The sequence below is a fragment of the Salarias fasciatus genome, chromosome 16 (genome assembly GCF_902148845.1).
Source record: "Salarias fasciatus chromosome 16, fSalaFa1.1, whole genome shotgun sequence".
NCBI classification, from domain to species: Eukaryota; Metazoa; Chordata; class Actinopteri; order Blenniiformes; family Blenniidae; genus Salarias; species Salarias fasciatus.
Genome location: NC_043760.1, coordinates 28912281 through 28930011, shown reverse-complemented (window position 1 = coordinate 28930011; position 17731 = coordinate 28912281). Strand labels below are relative to the sequence as shown.

Below are 17731 nucleotides of genomic sequence, written 5' to 3'. Positions count from 1 at the left end.
TGTTCCGCTCGCCGCTCGGTTCTTTAATCTGCTTTGTTCCTGCGCCTGATGGTCGCTCCGGCCCGGAGCTGAAAGTTTTCGGTCTGATTGTTCAACAAAACAATCGCCGATAACCGAGTGGCTCTCAGCGGTTGATGTAATCAGAGATTTCCCTCGCCAATCGCCGAGGCCGCATCAGGCGCCTGATTAGCTCGCCGCGGCGCTCTGACGGGAATCAAAATGCCTGTCGTGTTCCTGCAGCTCCGGTTCCCTGTAAGAATGTGCAGGATGTGTTCGGAGGCGGCTCGGTTTTCCGCCGTCCCGCTCTGGCATTTCTAGTAGCTCCACTGTTTGTTTTTGTTCGGCCGCCGCGGCGCTGTCAGCTGCCCGTGTGCGCCGCAGCGCCGGCCTTGTGTGTGTGTGTGTGTGTGTGTGTGTGTGTGTGTGTGTGTGTGTGTGTGTGTGTGTGTGTGTGTGTGTGTGTGTGTGTGTGTGTGTGTGGGGTCAGTTAGACCTTGTGTCAGTGTGTGTGTTTATGCAGTTTAATGGGACCCTGTGCCGTGTCAGCTGCCGCGTCTCTTCAGATCGCCGCTCTGAGTGTGTGTGTGTTTGTGTGTGTGTGTCGGCGTGGAGGAGGCGCTCAGAGACACGCGCCGTCAGGGTCGCGGTCCGCCGCCGGCCTGGGGCGGGATTAGAGCCCGGCCCCAGGATTAGGGGCCCCTGTTAACAACCTCGGTAACCCAACCATAACACACACACACTTGAATCACCGTGCCGAGGGTCTCCGGGGAGTCTCCGGCTCTCTGGGTGTGTGTGTGTGTGTGTGTGTCAGCCTCCCATTAAATGGCTCCAGAGATCAGCGGTATTAGCTAACAGAAGGCCGTGGAGCCTTGAGGCTTGATCGCCGGTGGGTGGAGGCGGCCCCGCCCTCACGCCGGCCCCACGCCGCTGATTAGCATGACTCCTGATGAGCAGCAGCGAGGCGGACGGGCGGGACTTCAGGAGGTCGCTCGTCTGTCGGATTCCTCAAGGTTGGTGTCGCTCTTGATGTTGTCACTTTTAAACGCATTCAGCTCTGAGTACTGAATCTTTATTTAGATGTAAAATGTTCTAAACTGTGCGCCGTCGCGAACAGATTCCACTTCCTGTTGTTTCTGCACGTTTTGCTGTTGATGAGCTAAAAATAATTGTTTTTGATGGCGAGTAAGTGAGGATAGCACGGAGTGTGACGAGATGGAGAAAGATGTTAGCAATAGAGCCCGGACTTTTGGGACAAATCCAAAATGTCGTCCTCTAACAGATATGAGTTTTTTGACTCGTCGACCTCAGATACATTACAGTCTGTGTTCCGTGTGAAGTGCTCTCAGATCAAACTTGGGGCTTTCGGTCATCCATCGTTGACTAAGGCTGGACTTTAATAATGAAACATGGTGGAGATCTGACACAAAGCCATGAAGAGCTGTAGAAGAATCAAAGTCACTGGTGGACGAGAGAAACAGACTCGGAGCGCAGTAAGAGCCGCCATGTTGGATCCTGATTTAACCTGTTTCCAACACTGAAGCAGACAGTTCAGGTGCTTTAAAATCACGAAGAACTGATTAATAGAAAGACTCCCATGAACACACTCGGGGAGAACATGCAAACCCCTCACAGAAAGGCCTTGGCCGGTATTTGAACCTGGAGCTTTTGCTGTGAGGTGAGCGTGCTAACCACTGCTCCACCGCTGGTCTCATATAAAGCGTTTCTATTAAAGATGGAGGATAAATCTGTTTCTGGAAATCGTTTGGCCGCTGCAGAGTGCGAGGCTCGGCCTGTGGTTCTGGTCCCCGGGCTCCAGTGAAGTGCAGGAGACAGTGACCGGAAAATGGAGGAATGTGCAGGAATGGAGGGTTCAAGTCTTCCAGGAGACAAAGTGGACAGATTCAGCAGAAGGAGCATTTCCAGAGGGTCATAGTGTGATGAAGAGCTGGAAGTAACAAGAACCAGTGAAACGTGTGCACAACTGGAATCCTGTGTGAACGCAACAGCAGTGAAAATCGTCCTTTTAAAATGTCATTGTATGACAAACTCACCTTTGCTCGCTGTCTATTACTTTCCCAATGATTGTTTAATTTTTTTTTTAGCGCTGTATCATCGTTGTTGTGACGTGGAGCTGATTGGATCAGTGTCGCTCCCAGTCCTCGCTGAGACGGAGGACAGCAGCTCACACACACACATGTTTACCCAGTAAACACAATCAGTGTGGAGAGCCGGGACTGATGAGGCTGCAGCTCAGGCCCGAGGCAGGCAGTAACCCAATCTGAGAGCCAGCGAGGGAGGGAGGGAGCGATGGAGGGAGGGAGCGAGCAAAAGACAATAAGCTGGAAGCGCAGTGTTGATTTGAAAAAACAGAAAGACGAGCCCCCGAGGTAACGCACACCAGGCTTTGTGTCCTTCTATAAATATGGCTGCTCATCCCCTCCACCTCTTTGCCCTCCTGCTCATCTTCCTGTCAGTCTTTTAATCACTTCTCCTCTCCTCTCCTTCTCTTTCTCCCGGCTGCTGCCGGATGCTGAGTCTCAGACACTGAGGGATTCACAGGTGGATGTAGAGAAATGACCGAACCTCCAGCGGCTGCTTTCATTTCAATCGCCTGGGTACAGTGGAAAATTAGCAGCTATGAAACATGATCAGATACACACCTGGCATATGGAAAATAAGAGGAGAAGCTTTGTCTTTTGTCGGACATGTTCCGTACTGCCCACACTGGAGGAACAGTGTTGCTTTGAGGTGCTTTATCCTCCTGCCTCCAGCCTTTCAGTGTTCTGAGGGTCTGACTCTGAAACACCAGTGTGTCTGCTTCACATGACGGTTTGTTGATTTTGACCTCGTATGGCTCAGGAATCTACCAGTGGAGGATTAAAACACCTGTTCTTCAGAATTAAAGGTGATTTAGAAAAGTGCACCAGGTTAGTGAGAAGAGCAGAGTCGTACAGCAACATCGTCAACATTAGAGAGAAGTCTGGTCTTTCCTCGTCCAGAATCCTCGTTTGACTGGCTGTAAACACGGAGGAGGTTCACCTGACGCTGTGTGTGAGCGAACCTCCTGGATCCGGAATACAAAATGAAGAGTGATGAATGAGGAACAGCAGTGTGCAGTTTTTAAAAGTCTGAATCCTGTGACGGTTCCTCTTGAGTCTTGCCTGCTGGGCTCTGCGCTGATTGATCGTTAAAATCAGAATTCTGCATCGGTCCCACCGGGCCCCGGCTCCACCTCTGCCTGGGCGGTGCTCGGCCGCTCCGCCCTCCGCCCTGAGGCCGAGCCGCTGCATTAGCGTCGGGGACAACGCCGTCGGGCCCGGCTCCTGGTGCTGGAGCGACGCCTCATCCGCCGATTAATCTGCTGCCATCCGACCCGCATGCCCCAAATGCTTCGTATTGTTGTATCTTGTTCTCCCTCCTTCCGTCCGTCCCGCTCCCCAGATACTGACACACACACACACACACACACACACACACACACACACACACACACACACACACACACAGAGGAGTGTGTCTCTCTAACTATAGTCGGACTCAAGGCGACTGACATTACTGGCGTGGCGTTTCTCTCTGGTGCAGCTGCTCGCTCCCTTGGCCTTGCGCTGCCTCTCTCTGCCCCTCCCTCCTGCTCTCTCACCCTCTGTCCTCCTCCTCCTCCTCCTCCTCCTCCTCCTCCTCCTCCTCGTCCAGAGGATGACTTCACGCTCTGGAAGAGGGGCAGCGGCACACACTGTGACGGCTATGCTACGCTAGCATCTGAGCTCACCTCCCGGCAGCGTGCCTCTGGACCGGCGGAGGGGGAAGGTTTCAGAGGAGGAGGAGAGGGAGGCTGAAAGTTTGATCGCTTCAGGGATGGGGTCAGGCGCCGGCTCGGGGAGCGGACCCCGGGGAAGAAGCCCTCGTCCTGGATTTCAGAGGATGGTAGTTCCAGAGGAATAAAGAGGACAGAGCCAGAGCTGCCGGGGGGGCGGGGGGGCGGGGGGGGGAGCCCTCTGCGCTCCACAGAGCCGTCACTGGAAACACATGTTGCTGAGAGGCTGGGATGAGCGGCGGCGCCGCTCCGCTCCGCGTGCAGGGCTGAGTCCAGGAATGCTGCTTCCCCAGCTGGAGCGTGAGGGCTGAGGAGCCGGTTCCCCGCCGGAGCCGGAGCAGCCTCCGCTCTCTGAGGGTCCGGGCTGTGGACCAGCTCCGGGACCGTCGGTTTGAAATCGGGGGACACGGTGGGAGTGTTCCCTTCCCAGGACGCCCCGGTAGTGAGTCTCAGCAGTGAGTATGGATCAGCTGATGTTTGTTCAGGAAGCGGTGACAGCAGGAGGATGAGGCAGGCTCACCTCTTCATTCCTGACCTGAGGCTTTTCTATTTGCGGCTGCTGTCTGTTCAGTTTGACCGACGTGTAAAAATATCGGCAGCACCGGGGTTTGTGGAGAAACCGACGTTCTCACGGAGCCGAGGAGACGCGACCTTCTGCGTCTCCTTCAGGAGATAACGATCGCAGTCGCTGTTTCTTTTGTTTTGCTTCTTAGGAGAGTTTTAAAAGCAAAGCTACGCCAGCGGAAACCCAAATACGACCGAGAGAAGTCCTGGAAAAGTTTGTTTAGGGTTCAAAATGACACAAATCATGAGAGAGAGGGAGAGAAAACAAAGCAAATGAAAAGCACTGAGTAGGAAGCCCGTGTAAGAGTAGAGATGAAGACAATAAAGTGACATTCAAAGAGAAAAGATCAATTCTTACATCCGTTTAGAAAATGAAGATATGTTTAATCATGTGTCTTATTTCCCTCACCGCCATGAGGACATGTTCCCTCTGGAACCTTCGCAAGAACAGAAATCCTCATTCACTACCTACTTCGATCAGAACGATCACCTACAGATAAACAGCTGAGACATCGTCGATCAGGAGCTTTGATCAGTTTCATTTAGTCTTGTTTGTAAAAACTGAATATGTAGAGAAAGAAGGTTTGCTCGGCTTCAGTCATGAGAGGTCAGTGCTTGGCTGCTGGTGGAAACGTCGGTGCTGTGATACGAGATGATGCAGTGACTCTGGTGGAATGTTTCTCACATCCAAAGGTGTTTGAATTCATGGACAGTCTGCAGCTCTGGTAAATGTTAGGTTGATGGTTTCACGTCTGTTGATTTATCTCTATTATGAATAAAAAACGTCTTTTAACACCTGTTTCAGTAACTTTAACACAGCTCGGTTGAAAAGTCTTTGTCTGTATACTCCTTTGTGTGTTTTTTTTTTTAAATATAAATACAAAACAGTAATATATGCAGAACGGACCAGTTTGAAAGATCTTAGTGTTGTGAATATATTCCATGTGTTTGGAATTTAAGAAAGTCTGAAAATAAAAATTGATCTTTAATAATAATAATAAATAATAAGCAAATTTAAAGATGTAAAATTGTCCTAAACTGAGTTTTGTCAAATTCTGGTTAAATGTTTACTCATCTACAGTCATAGGTAATTTGTTTTTTTACCCAAATGGAGTAAATTAGCAGAAACCCCCGGAGTTTAGCTGTGACCGGCGGCTCTAACAGCTCTAACAGGTGTGTGAAGTGTGGAGTGTGTTCAGCAGTAACCAGACCAGTCCGGAGTGTGTAAAGCTGACTGCAGGCCTGCTGTCCAGAGGCTGGCGGTCAGGCTCGCCGTGCAGCTGGTTCTGTCCTTTTACTGGTCTTCAGGTCACCAGCTGACTTCTGTGATTACTGTTTTCATTTTAAACCTCTTTTTTAGCCGGGTCCATGTTGGATCCTGGAAGACTGATTTAATGTTTTATTTATGTACTTTTTGAGGGGTTCTCGTCCTCTCTCACATCACTAAACCTGAGCCCGATGTCCCCGCCCCCCTGCAGGTCCACAGTAAGATCCGGGAGGACTCGGACATGGCTCAGGACTCTCTCCAGTGCCTGGCTCAGCTGGCCTCCATGCACGGACCCATCTTCCCCGATGAGCGCGCACAGATCTCCTACCTGGCTCACCTGGTGAAGGGCCTGCTCAGCATGGTGGACAGGTGAGGGCCGTCTCCGTCTCAGTGGGCTTTACTGTGTGGGCATGGAGCTGATTGGACGTCCATGTAAAAGAGGACTGGGAATCAGAACATTCCTGCTGTAACGCTGTGAATCACTCCTTCAGGTTTCTCTACAAGCTGCGGTGCTCTTTCTCTCAGCTGGCCTTTGTTTTTAGATGTTTTTTTTTTTTTTTTTCCATTACATGTCCATCTATAATCTATAATAGCAGATTTTTAGGTTTTTTTTTTGTAATTCACTGGCAGTTTGAGACCGAACCCAGGTTCGAGCCCCAGCGGCAGCAGGAGAGACGCGTGTCTTAAAGGTTGCGGTGATTTGACTTTTCTCCGAAGGAGATTCTGAATGGACTCTCATGAAACACACGGTGATGTTTGAAGCTTTCTAAAAACGGAGCGAACTCGTCTCCGGATGAGACTGAAGTAGTGTCGGACTTTCCGTCTTCACCCCGTCTTTACAGCCGCCTGCTTTTGTGATTTTGTGATTTGTGAGGGTTTTTTTCAGCGTGAAGCAGAACGGAGGAGGTGATCCAGGCTGAGGCTCGTCGCTGTGATGGACTCTGTTGTGCTCAGATTGTCTCGTCCTGTGTCCAGCTGAAATAACGTCCAGTGAGGCCTCTGCTTTCATGTCGTCTGTTTGTGTTCATGCTCCTCTCCAGACCTTCGTGATGAGTCCTACAGTCAGGATGAGTCTGAAACTCACATCTCGACCTGCTTGGTCTGCTGTGGTTCCATTAAAGCTGAATTAAAGTCCGGAGACAGCAGCGACTGAACAGCCTCAGAGGTTCTGTGTCTCCGTCTGAAATCTCCGTTAACGAGCTGAGTAGGGAGATTCCTCTGCAGCTTGTTCCCTGTAAACACCGCTGTGTGTCTGTGATGGACTGGAAAGAGTGCGAAACGCCTTCAGTCCCTCGTGATCCTGAAAGGAGCTAAAGCGTACTGTGGCCCAGACAGTGGTCTGAGGTTTTATTTATGACCCTGTGTCCATGTCTCTCATGGCTTTATTGTTTGGTTAGGATTGCCTACGTCGTCCCCGGAGTCTGCTGTGTGAGGATAACTCCTCCTGAATGTGACCTCCGCCCTCTGGACCTCCACCTTCTCAATCCGTTCTTTGATTCGTTTCAGTCCACTGATTTACTGTCAGCCTGCACAGTGGTTCAGTTTAGAAAACATCATTGAAAAAGTCCAGAATAATTCTTCTTTTGTTTCATGTTTCTGTAATTCTGCTGAAGTTTGTTTTTTATTGTTCTGCAGCAGCGTTCTGAAACCATGTGGCTCCTTCAGACTTTCTGAAAATCCTCTGCAAGATTTTTACTTCATGTTTAATCAAGACGTAGCAGAAAACCTCCCCCGAGTCTGGTGACGCCTGGTCCAACCCCTGGTTCTGGTGCCCCTCCGGGGTTCTGGTCTCCCTGCTGGTCTCCAGCCCGTCTGCTGCTCTGACAGGTGAAGCTGTGAACCTCCTGATGAGGCTGATCCAGCTGTTTGAAGCAGCAGTTGTTTCACTCTCAGCTCGCTGGCTGCTTCCTGTTGTGCAGATATTTTCAAATATCCAGACCCCCCTGTCGGTGTGGGGATCCCCCTCTCTGAGATCCGCTATCTCAAGGTTTTGAATGTTTCTGCAGTGGGAGACTCAACAGGCGGTGCAGGCCAGCGTTTGGGCCGCAGGGTGACTCATGCTCTGCCGTTTCGGCTTTATTTACAGGAAGTAATTGCTTGTTGAGTCTCGGTTTTAATGGCCTCTTATTCCACAATCTGCACTCAGACTATGGAAAAATTGTTGAGAGAAAAAAATGGAGTTAACCAGTAACTTATGTTTCCCAGATTCCTCTAAAGCCAAAGTTCTTTTAAAGTGGATCAAATTATGCCTTTAAACGTCTCACGGAGACATTGTTTTCAACCCGAGAGGACAAAATACCAACAGAGCGGACCGCTGAAACTCCCGTAAACACGGGCTGCGGCGCCTTTCATCTGTCAGCCTGCTGTCGTCCTATAATCTGATACCAGGCTGCGCGGCCTGTAATGAAACCTGCCTAAACTGGATCCTAAACTGGATCCTAAACCCACACGGACGTCCTTCCCAGCGCACACTGAGCGCCAACGTTTTGTTTACGCCACAGGAGCAGAGCGGGGGTCGTTTGGTGATTCTTGCGGATTCTCCAGTCCGGAGTTTTCCACAGTTGGATGTGAACGTCCGTTGATGGTTGTTAGTGTGGGAGTGACGCTCTGTGAAGTCTGCTGAAGACGGAGTGTTGGAGGGGACAGCGTGGGACGGACAGCTTCTTCCATGGAGTCTGGCTGTTTTAATCCCTGATGTGGGGAGAGCCGGGCGAGCGAGGAACTACATTCTAACAGAAATAGTCTCTCAGTTTTAGTGCATCATTCAGAGGTTCACATTATTGAAGCGGACTTTAAAAACACCTGACAAACCTGGTAGTAGAACAGAAGAACTGCTAATTCATCAACACTCTGCCTCAGGTGTTCATCTCTTGATCAGAGTAACTTCAGCTCCACACACTGTTTCTGCTGTGTGTCGATCCGTTCATCGTGTTACACACCGAAGTGCGCCCCCGGTGGTCAAACAGATGCACCGAATCGCATCATTTCTCACATCTTGCAGATTCCATCCTCCGGTCCAGAGTTGACTCTGAGGCGGGTCAGTTCCGGCCCGCAGGCCGTATGTTTCACACCCCTGTTCAGGGTATTGCAGGAATGTTTCTTGACGGATGTAGTGATCTGTTTCTCTCTCACACTTTGGGACGAGGCGTTACGATCAGATTGTTTTCACAGTGAAAAGCTCGGTTCCTCCTCAGAGTTAATTCTAATCATCGAACTTTTCATTTGACTTCACCGTTTGATCGATTTCAACGTAACCATTCTGTCTCACAGCTCTCCGTAATACTTCACTTCACTGACTTAGTGGTCCTGATTGCTTTTATCAAGAACATTTAAAGATGAGAGTCTCATTTGAGTTGATCGTACAAAATAACCGTTAATTAAAATAACGGCTAATGAGAAAATCTCGCAGCAGGCGTTGATCCTCTGCCAGCAGTCATTCTTGAAGTGCCTCAGATTCTTCTCATCACTTTGAGTTGCCGGTGTTCCTCCTGCGCTGTGCCTTGGTAGGGTTTTGAGAGTGTGTGTGAGTGTGTGTGTGAGCGGGCCTGGCTCTAATTATAGTCCGGTGAGGAGCCGCACGGTGACGGCCGACATGCGGCTGTAATTCCTCTAACAATGACACTCGGCCCATTAGTGCTATTTATAGGCTCCATTGTTGACCACCTGCTGCGCTCATGCAGGGAGCAGCCTGCTGGAGCCTGAGATGACCGGGCTGGGCTGCCTGCTGCAGGGGAGCGTTCTGATTCAAATCAAGGGTCCGCGCTGGAGCGTATGAAAACCATCCACGGCTCTATGGAGGCACGGGACCGCCGGAGATGGGGTCTCTCTCTCTCTCTCTCTCTCTCTCTCTCTCTCTTCCTCCGCCTCTCGTCCCTCCTCTCCTGCTCCGACTGTAATCACCTATTCTTGGAGGTTTTTTCCAGTTGCCTCATCGGAAAGCCACGCAGAGCGGGAGGGGACGGCCGGCCTGCAGCGGCTGAGCTGTGATAGGGGCGAGGTGGGGGGGGGGGGGGGGGGGGTTGGGGGGCTCTCCACTGCACCAGCGGCACAGAGGTGCAGGTTCAAACGCAGAGGCAGAACAGCGAGTAGGAGAGAGGCAGCGTCGCAGATGTCCTGCTGGCAGAGCAGGAAGCGATGAGAAACCAGAGTCAGAGGTTCAGGTTTGACAAACTCTTGAAAGGAAACGGTTCAGTGGAGTTTTAAATGCTCTTCAGGTCCACTCGACTGGTCTCTGAGAAACAACTGATCCAACTTAAACCAGTTTGTCATGCAGAGGAAAACTTTCATGAAAACCTTCAGAGCAGCTTGAAATGCCTTATTTCCTCACTTTCCTCCATCCATCCATCCATCCATCCATCCATCCATCCATCCATCCATCCATCCATCCATCCCAGCAGTGTAGTGTTTTTAAAGTCTTGGTCCCGGTGCTGAGGTTGTTGCTCACCTTGCAGATCTTCTCCCATGATGCTCTTCGTTAGAGCTACGTCAGTCACAGAGTGTTTGTGGAGCGAGGTGTAACCTGACACCTTACCTGCCCCTCCAGGCTTCTTCTCCAGGCTCTGCCATGTTCATGAGCTCCTGGTCTTTATGTCGTTGGAGCTAAACAGAACATTGGTTCGGCATTGATGAAGATCTGTCAGCTCTGCTGTTCAGATCCAGTCTGACTGTTATGACTTCCTCTGCCGTTCATTTCATTTCATTAATTTACCAGGTCTGGTTTCTCCGACTGGTCTCTCCTGCCGGGTTTGAACCCTCTTGCAGGCCGGGTCTGACCTTTCAGCTCCATGTTTGACAGCTCTGGTTTGCAGGATGTTCTGATTGCTCTTGGTATCTTTCTTATTCAAACCACTTCACTTTGTTTCGTTTGAGCACTTTTTGATTCACCTGGTGACCACACTGAGGACACACTGAGGACACACTCATGCTTTGGCTTTGTTTCACCTCATCATAAATGCAGTATTTCAGTCAGAGGTGGTTTATTAATAAATTGTGACAGCAGCTCCTAACTGTGTCATCAGTCTTGTCTGGTCGGGTTGTATGCTGTAACTTTTCTCTCATCACAGCTTAATACTGTAAACTTCCTTTTTCTGATCCTGCCCAAGAAATGAAAAGCTTTATTTTCCTGTTTGGTCCTTTACGCTGCGGCTGAGCAGCAGATAAAGCCTGGGATGCAGCAGTGGAAAGAGCTCGGGGTCAGGTTGTTTCCAGAGCTGCAGTGGAAAGTGACCCCATCAGCCTCAGCCTGGAAACTCCGCTTCATCCTCAGACCCGAATGGAAACTTCATTAACCTCTCTGTCAAGACACGGAGTCACACACTGCCTCCTGCCTAGGGCCGGGCGATATATCGACATTAAAATTATATCGATATATTTTTAAATGTGATATGGAATTAGACTAGATCGTTTGTATCGATATAGTTCAGATTTGTGCTGTGATCCTCGCTCTGCTGCGCTGCTGACCCGGAGCGGAGCTCTCTGCACTGCTCCACGTGCCCCCACCCCTCCTCTTTCGCGCTCAGAGGGGGGAGGGGCAGAGAGCGACACTCCGGTTATGTGTTGGAAGTGCTATGAACAAGATACAGCCAAGGGTGGAAGCACGACAAATCTTTTTCACCACCTTAAACAGCGACGCAAACTGCAGTACGGAGTGTGTAAAGCTGTTTGTCAAAGTAGAAAAAGAGTGAGAAAACGTATATTGACTTGATATTCTGTTTCTTGTGCAACTGGTTGAGACTGTTCAGAAAAGAAATTGCTCAAGGAACAAGAGGAAAGGGTAATCTAAGCTGATGTTTATATTTGTTTCTTAAACTGAGCACTTTATTTTGTTCTTTATATATAAATGCTGCTCTTACAAAGGGTTGTCATATTTTGTGATACAATTTTTTATTATTTGCATCTGTAGATTTGTTAGAAAGGAGAAGAAAATCAGTCATTTGATTTCAATAAGCTATTTTTAGTTGTAGAATTAAAAAAAAACAAAAATGCTTGTTGTATTTTCATGAATAGGTTTATTTCAGAAAAAGATTGGCTTATTTTATTTTATAAGCTATTTTAGTAAGATATATTTTCAATTAAATATGTACCTTACAGAGCTTTAATTTGATAAAGGTACTCCTGTTGTATGGTATTTATATTTTCATTATTTGAACAACTGAGCATTTTTCATGAACCAGGTGAGGAAACCTGTTGATTATTCATTTGATTTTGCCACTGTTCACTGAAACAGCCGGTTTCAATAAAACTACTTGTGACTTGTTATATTTGGCTTTGACTTTGACTGAACATTTGCTCTCACTTTGCGGAAAAAAAATATCGGGATATATATCGTATATCGATATTCAGCCTAAATATATCGGGATATGAATTTTGGTCCATATCGCCCAGCCCTACTCCTGCCTCCTGGATTCAGAGTTCCTGTCTTTGTTTTTTTGAACGAAGAGTCTTTTCGCTGTGCACCCGTTCACCTCTGGGACTCTTCCAGGATCGAGATCGAGGACTCGGAGGCGGTGGGCATCTCCAACGTCATCTCCAACCTGATCACCATGTTCCCCCGGAGCGTCCTGACCGCGCTCCCCAGCGACCTCTTCACCTCCTTCATCAACTGCCTCACTCTGCTCACCTGCTCGTTCGGCCGCAGCGCCGCCCTGGAGGAGGTGGTCAGTATGGCCAGAGCGCGACTTCACGTTAACGCCTTTAGGGCTGCGATTGATTCAGCGAGGGAAGTAGTTCCTGCTTCAACAGCAGCTCCATTAAAACGGTTATTTTCAGCATGATGTTGAATCCGACTGTTCCAGACTCGGCTGTTCAGAGCACGCCGATTACTGCTCATCCAGAACTTTCACTTCAGACAGTTTTTAAGCAAAAGTTCAGGTGATTTGAAGAGATTATTTTGTTTGATGAATAAGAAAATGTAACTGTTTTGAACTATTGATTCAATGAAATGTGGTTTTTAGGAGCTACACTTCAAAAACGGCAAAAATTCTAACATCTTACCAAGTTCATGAGTCTTTGTTTTCAGTCGAAATGTCACATCCACCTTGATGTAAAATACATTTAAGATAGAGAGACCTATTTCTTGATTTAAATTCGTATATCTTGATATCTCAAGCTGGACGTTGGTGTCTGCTGCTCTGAGTTTTGCCGGGTTGTGTAGATCCAGCTGGTCCTGTGTAGTCTGGTGTCTGTTATTGTCGTCATGTTGAAGCTGAGGTGGTGCTGGCTGCCCGGTAAAGCGGCTGCTGTCTGTCCCCCCCGGCTGCAGCTGGATAAGGACGACATGGTCTACATGGAGGCGTACGACCGGCTGCTGGAGTCCTGGGTGACGCTGGTGCAGGACGAGGAGCACTTCCCCGCGGCTGCTTCGTCCAGCCGGCCGTCCAGGTCTTCAACTCCTACATCCAGTGTCACCTGGCCGCGCCCGACGGCACGCGCAACCTGGTGAGGCTCCCGGAGCGCCGGACGGCGTGGCGGGTCGGTCCGCCGGGTCACTCAAGGCGTCCGTCCGTCTGTCTCTCTGTCTCCGGCCAGTCGGTGAACGGCATCTCGTCCCACGACGAGGAGGAGATCAACGAGCTGCAGGAGGACGACCGGGAGCTGTTCTCAGACCAGCTGTCCAGCATCGGCATGCTGGGACGGGTGGCGGCGGACCACTGCATCCCCCTGCTCACCAGGTACGCCCGCTACGCCCAGCTGGGGCTCATGGGGCCTCTGGACACTGCCGATGGGTTCCTTCGTTCATCCAGAGCCCAGAGTCCAGCCTGCAGCGCCGTCAGTTTCTCTACAATGGTGGACAAGTGTTGCGGAGTACGCTTCTGGTTGTGGTTTAAGTCCAGAAATCCTTGAGGAATCAGCAGTAGCGGCTGAATACGAAGCTTCCAGCCCGATAGAGTTTTTCCTCAAGGTCCTTCAGACGCTCGGCTCAATGTTTTCTGTGGCTGAATTTAACGTGTTTACCACAAGATGAGAAAGGTTTGAATTAGCTTCTCTGGGATGATTTTTTCAATATTTTTTTTTAATTATTGTCACGTGAGACTTCATATTGTCTTGTTTTTGTCTCTGAGACGTGTTGACGTAGAGTTAGTTTGTTTTTTAAACTGCATCTCAGATCTACAGTGTTGACCGTGGACATGAGGGAATGCTTATTTTACTTCTCATTTAATGAGAGTTGCTGGGAGCTTCTGACTGATCGGCCTGTTTGCGTCTCAGTCAGTCTGTTCTGGTTCTCCTGCAGCCTGCTGGAGGACCGGGTCACCCGGCTGCACGGCCAGCTCCAGAGGACCCAGCAGCACCTCATGGCCTCCTCAGACCTGGGCTCCGTGGACCGCAAGGTCCTGGACGACCTGTACGAGGACATCCACTGGCTCATCCTGGTCTCAGGTGAGTCCCGGGGACAGACCTGCCACACCTCCAAGGCCAGAATGTGGAATTAATGAAGCATTGAAGCTTCAGCAGGGTTTACTCGGGCACTGAAAGTGAGACTGGCTGTTGGTCTGAACTTGGTTCCAGTTCCCCGCAGACTGACATAGATCTCCATCTGGGTCTCTGCAGGGTACCTGCTGGCAGACGACCCCCAGGGGGAAACCCCGCTCATCCCGCCGGAGGTGATGGAGTTCTCCATCAAGCACTCCACTGAGGTGGACATCAACACCACCCTGCAGATCCTGGGCTCCCCGGGAGAGAAGGCCTCCTCCATCCCCGGCTGCCACCGCACCGACTGCGTCATCCGGTACGCCGCCTGCCTCCGCCCCAGCCACACCAGCTTTAGCTGCTGGGCAGCGTCTGACTGATGAGGGTGTAAAGTTGACTGTATGATAGCACAACGACTGACCATAACATTATGACCAGCTGATCCGTGGAGGACTGAGCTCCTCAGAGGACCGGCTGAAACTGAAGAATTCAAACAGGGGAATCGTTAATCTGCAGTTGATAGGAGTATCACTCACAGTCCTTGTCTTCATGTTGACGCTTCAGTTGAAATGAGAGGACCTGGCAGAGTTCCTTAGAGTCCTGAATAGGCTCACTGAGCGCCCCCCACGCCCCTGGTACTCCGTACGGGGGCCAGAAGAAGGGCTGTCAGGCTGGAGGAAGGAAGAACCTTCACCTGAAACATGCAGAGCGGACGGAATCACAGCTCCACCTCTGGGTTTTCCCCGCAACTCCGAAACGTTAGCAGCTGCTCTGCCTGTGACATTGTGACGTTGCTCTCCTGCCCTCTGGTTTTTACCACTGTGGGATACTTGAACGTTAAAACTGTGGCGCTAAGAATAAACCGCCAGATAATAGAATATAATGGAATGAACCCAGTGTTCCTGCAGGTTCAGTTACCAGAGAGGATTTATGTCTTCACAGCAATTAGCTGTGTGTGTGTGTGTGTGTGTGTGTGTGTGTGTGTGCGTGTGCGTGTGCGCGTGTGCGTGTGCGTGTGCGTGTCATCACGGTCTGCGTTACAGCGGTCTCTGATATTGTCTGCTGAAGGTCACTGTCCCTGTGTTTTCCGCATTGTTTTCTATATTGTGTGTGTGTTGTGGCTCTCATTTCTCACACACACACACACACACACACACACACACACACGGAGGACCGGCGGCCGATGGCATCGGGTGTCCGGATAGCGGCGGCCGACCCCGGACCTGTAAATGTCAGGGTGGTTTTGTTTTCTGCAGACAATGTGAAGCTGAGGGGGCGGGGCCGAGAGGGGGCGGGGCCGAGAGCGGCCTGAAGCCCTCTGTCTCCGTGTCCTTTCATGTGGACGTGACTTTGTGAAACACGCTCCGGTGGTGCCGGCCGCCTCCTGTGTGGACCGGCTGGTCAGTGGTCAGTTTGATTCACCAATGAGAGCGAGGGGAAGAAACAGAACCAACAGAGAGAACAACATTCTAACATCACATGTGGAGGGTTTTTAAATCGTCCACGTGAACTCAGCCTGTCTGCTGATTTATTGGGACTCTTGCGTTTCTCCATCAGGAGTTTTGAAGTGTTTTGTACATTAAAGTGACCTTAGTTGAAGCAGAGGTGAGTTGAGTTTGGTCAAATGGAACGCTCTCCTCCAGGAAACAGAGCTGCTGTTTCAGTTCTCCTAGATCAGGGTTCTGCAGCCTTTATGACTTTCCATCAAGTCCAGTAGTTCTGGAGCCGTAAAGAACATTGAACCATTAAAACGAGGTGAATGCAGCTCACGTTTCACAAACAGAAACTAGATCTTAAGATGCATTCATGACGTTTTAACTACAGTTCAGAAGAGTGAATGTTTTATTACGCTGAACCTGTTTTTGTTCCTGATTTTAACAGTTGTGTTCTTTTCAAGCTTTTTTTTTTGTTGTTGACAGTTTTGAAATTTTAGCCATTTTAAATCTTTTTAAGCAGTTTTCTATGCTTTTTCCTGCCATATTTCATCTTTTTTTGTTAGAAATTGTAGACATTCCAGTTTTCTAAGCTGTTCTATCATTTTTCCCCCATTTCTTGTGGTTTTTGCTAATTGTCCCCAATTTTTTTTTTACCTTTTTTTTTAAAATCCCTTTTCAACCAAAAGTGACAACTCATATAATAATTTAAAGATAAGTTAAATGTTTATTCACGTATCATGTGCTGAAGGCTTCATGGAGCCGCTACAGAGGGACTGAAGAGCCACAGGTTGAACACCCCTGTCCTGGAGCCTCGTCTCTTCTTCTTACTGTTTAAACCTGATGAAGCAGTTCTTTATTTTTCATCACATGGAAAACACAAACGAACAAATAGAGCTCAGTTTATCTGTCCAGGAACGTCAACAGGGTGAGGGTTATACATTATTTATTCATAGTCTAAAAACCCAAAACAACTCTAACGGAGGAAAGATGGGTCTAAAGAACACAAGTAGAGAGGTTCTGTTAACCTGGAACTATTCATTAATGTGACGCCCCCCCACAGGCTGCTGTCGGCGGTGCTGCGGACGTCGGAGGTGGAGTCCAGAGCCACCAGGGCGAGCCTGACGGAGCTGCTGAGCCCCCAGATGGGGAAGGACATCGTGTGGTTCCTGAGGCGCTGGGCCAAGACCTACCTGCTGCTGGACGAGAAGCTCTACGAGCAGGTGGGGGCCGCGGGCGGAGGCGCCCTCAGGCCACGCGACTTCCCCGCTCCTCCGTCACCCCGGCGCCTCTCTCCTCAGATCAGCATCCCTCTCAGCACGGCGTTCGGCGCCGACACCGAGGGCGCCCAGTGGATCGTGGGATACCTCCTGGAGAAGGTGATCAACAACCTGTCGGTGTGGAGCTCGGAGGCGGAGCTGGCCACGGACACGGTGGAGCTGCTGGTGACGCTGGTGGAGAAGCGGGAGAGGTCAGCCGGTTCAGTCCTGATGGTCCTGATGAACTGTATTGAAGCTTCTGAAACGTCAACACTGTTCCGTGGGTGGCGGCGGCCGGCGCTCTAACGCGCCCCTTGCTTTGCGCACAGGGCGAACATGGTGGTGCAGTGTGAGAGCTGGTGGAGCCTGGCCAAGCAGTTCGCCAGCCGCAGCCCGCCGCTCCACCTGCTGTCCAGCTCGGTGCAGCGGGCGCTCATGAAGGCCCTGGTCCTGGGGGGATTCGCGCACATGGACTCGGACGCCAAGCAGCAGTACTGGGCAGAGGTGAGGCGGCGGGCGGCGCTTTAACACAAACCTGTGAGGCACCAGACAGCCTCCTAACCACAGGAAGCCAGGGTGAGCAGGGAAAACCCGCCAGGGCCCAGTCTGTGTCCTCAGAAGACAGCAGCAGCGGTCCCGTCCAGACCTGTGCAGCGTGGCCGTCTCCCGCCTCATCGCAGGATCAGGACTGGCCGACGCGGTCCATTGTCATCCCCGTGTGGAGAACCCGATCCCCCGGGTGATCCTGGATCTCCGTCCTAATAGGCGGACAGTAGTAACTGAGGGTGCAAAGCCGCTCGACTCCAGAGTCATTAAGGAGGCTGAACGAGGGAGACGGCAGCTGCCGAGTCTTCCAGCTGCTCCCTGTGAACTCAGATGTCTCGGGGCGGGGGGGGGGGGGACTGGGGGCTGGCGGGGGGCCAGCACCTTATCAGACGGTCTCTGGCTCCGGTTTCCATCACGGCTCTTCAGCTCCAGTCCCAGGGTC

At 50.5% G+C, this 17731-nt stretch overlaps 1 protein-coding gene across 1 annotated transcript in view; it reads left to right on the top strand.

Moving 5' to 3' along the window:
• Positions 1–17731, top strand: part of xpo4 (exportin 4) — a 41752-nt gene that overhangs the window by 20295 nt on the left and 3726 nt on the right. Inside the window, 10 exon segments of the mRNA XM_030112458.1 lie at positions 5857–6014; positions 12127–12301; positions 12907–12991; positions 12994–13082; positions 13173–13315; positions 13876–14021; positions 14193–14370; positions 16548–16707; positions 16786–16955; positions 17073–17247. Of these exon segments, the coding sequence (XP_029968318.1) occupies positions 5857–6014; positions 12127–12301; positions 12907–12991; positions 12994–13082; positions 13173–13315; positions 13876–14021; positions 14193–14370; positions 16548–16707; positions 16786–16955; positions 17073–17247 (1479 nt within the window).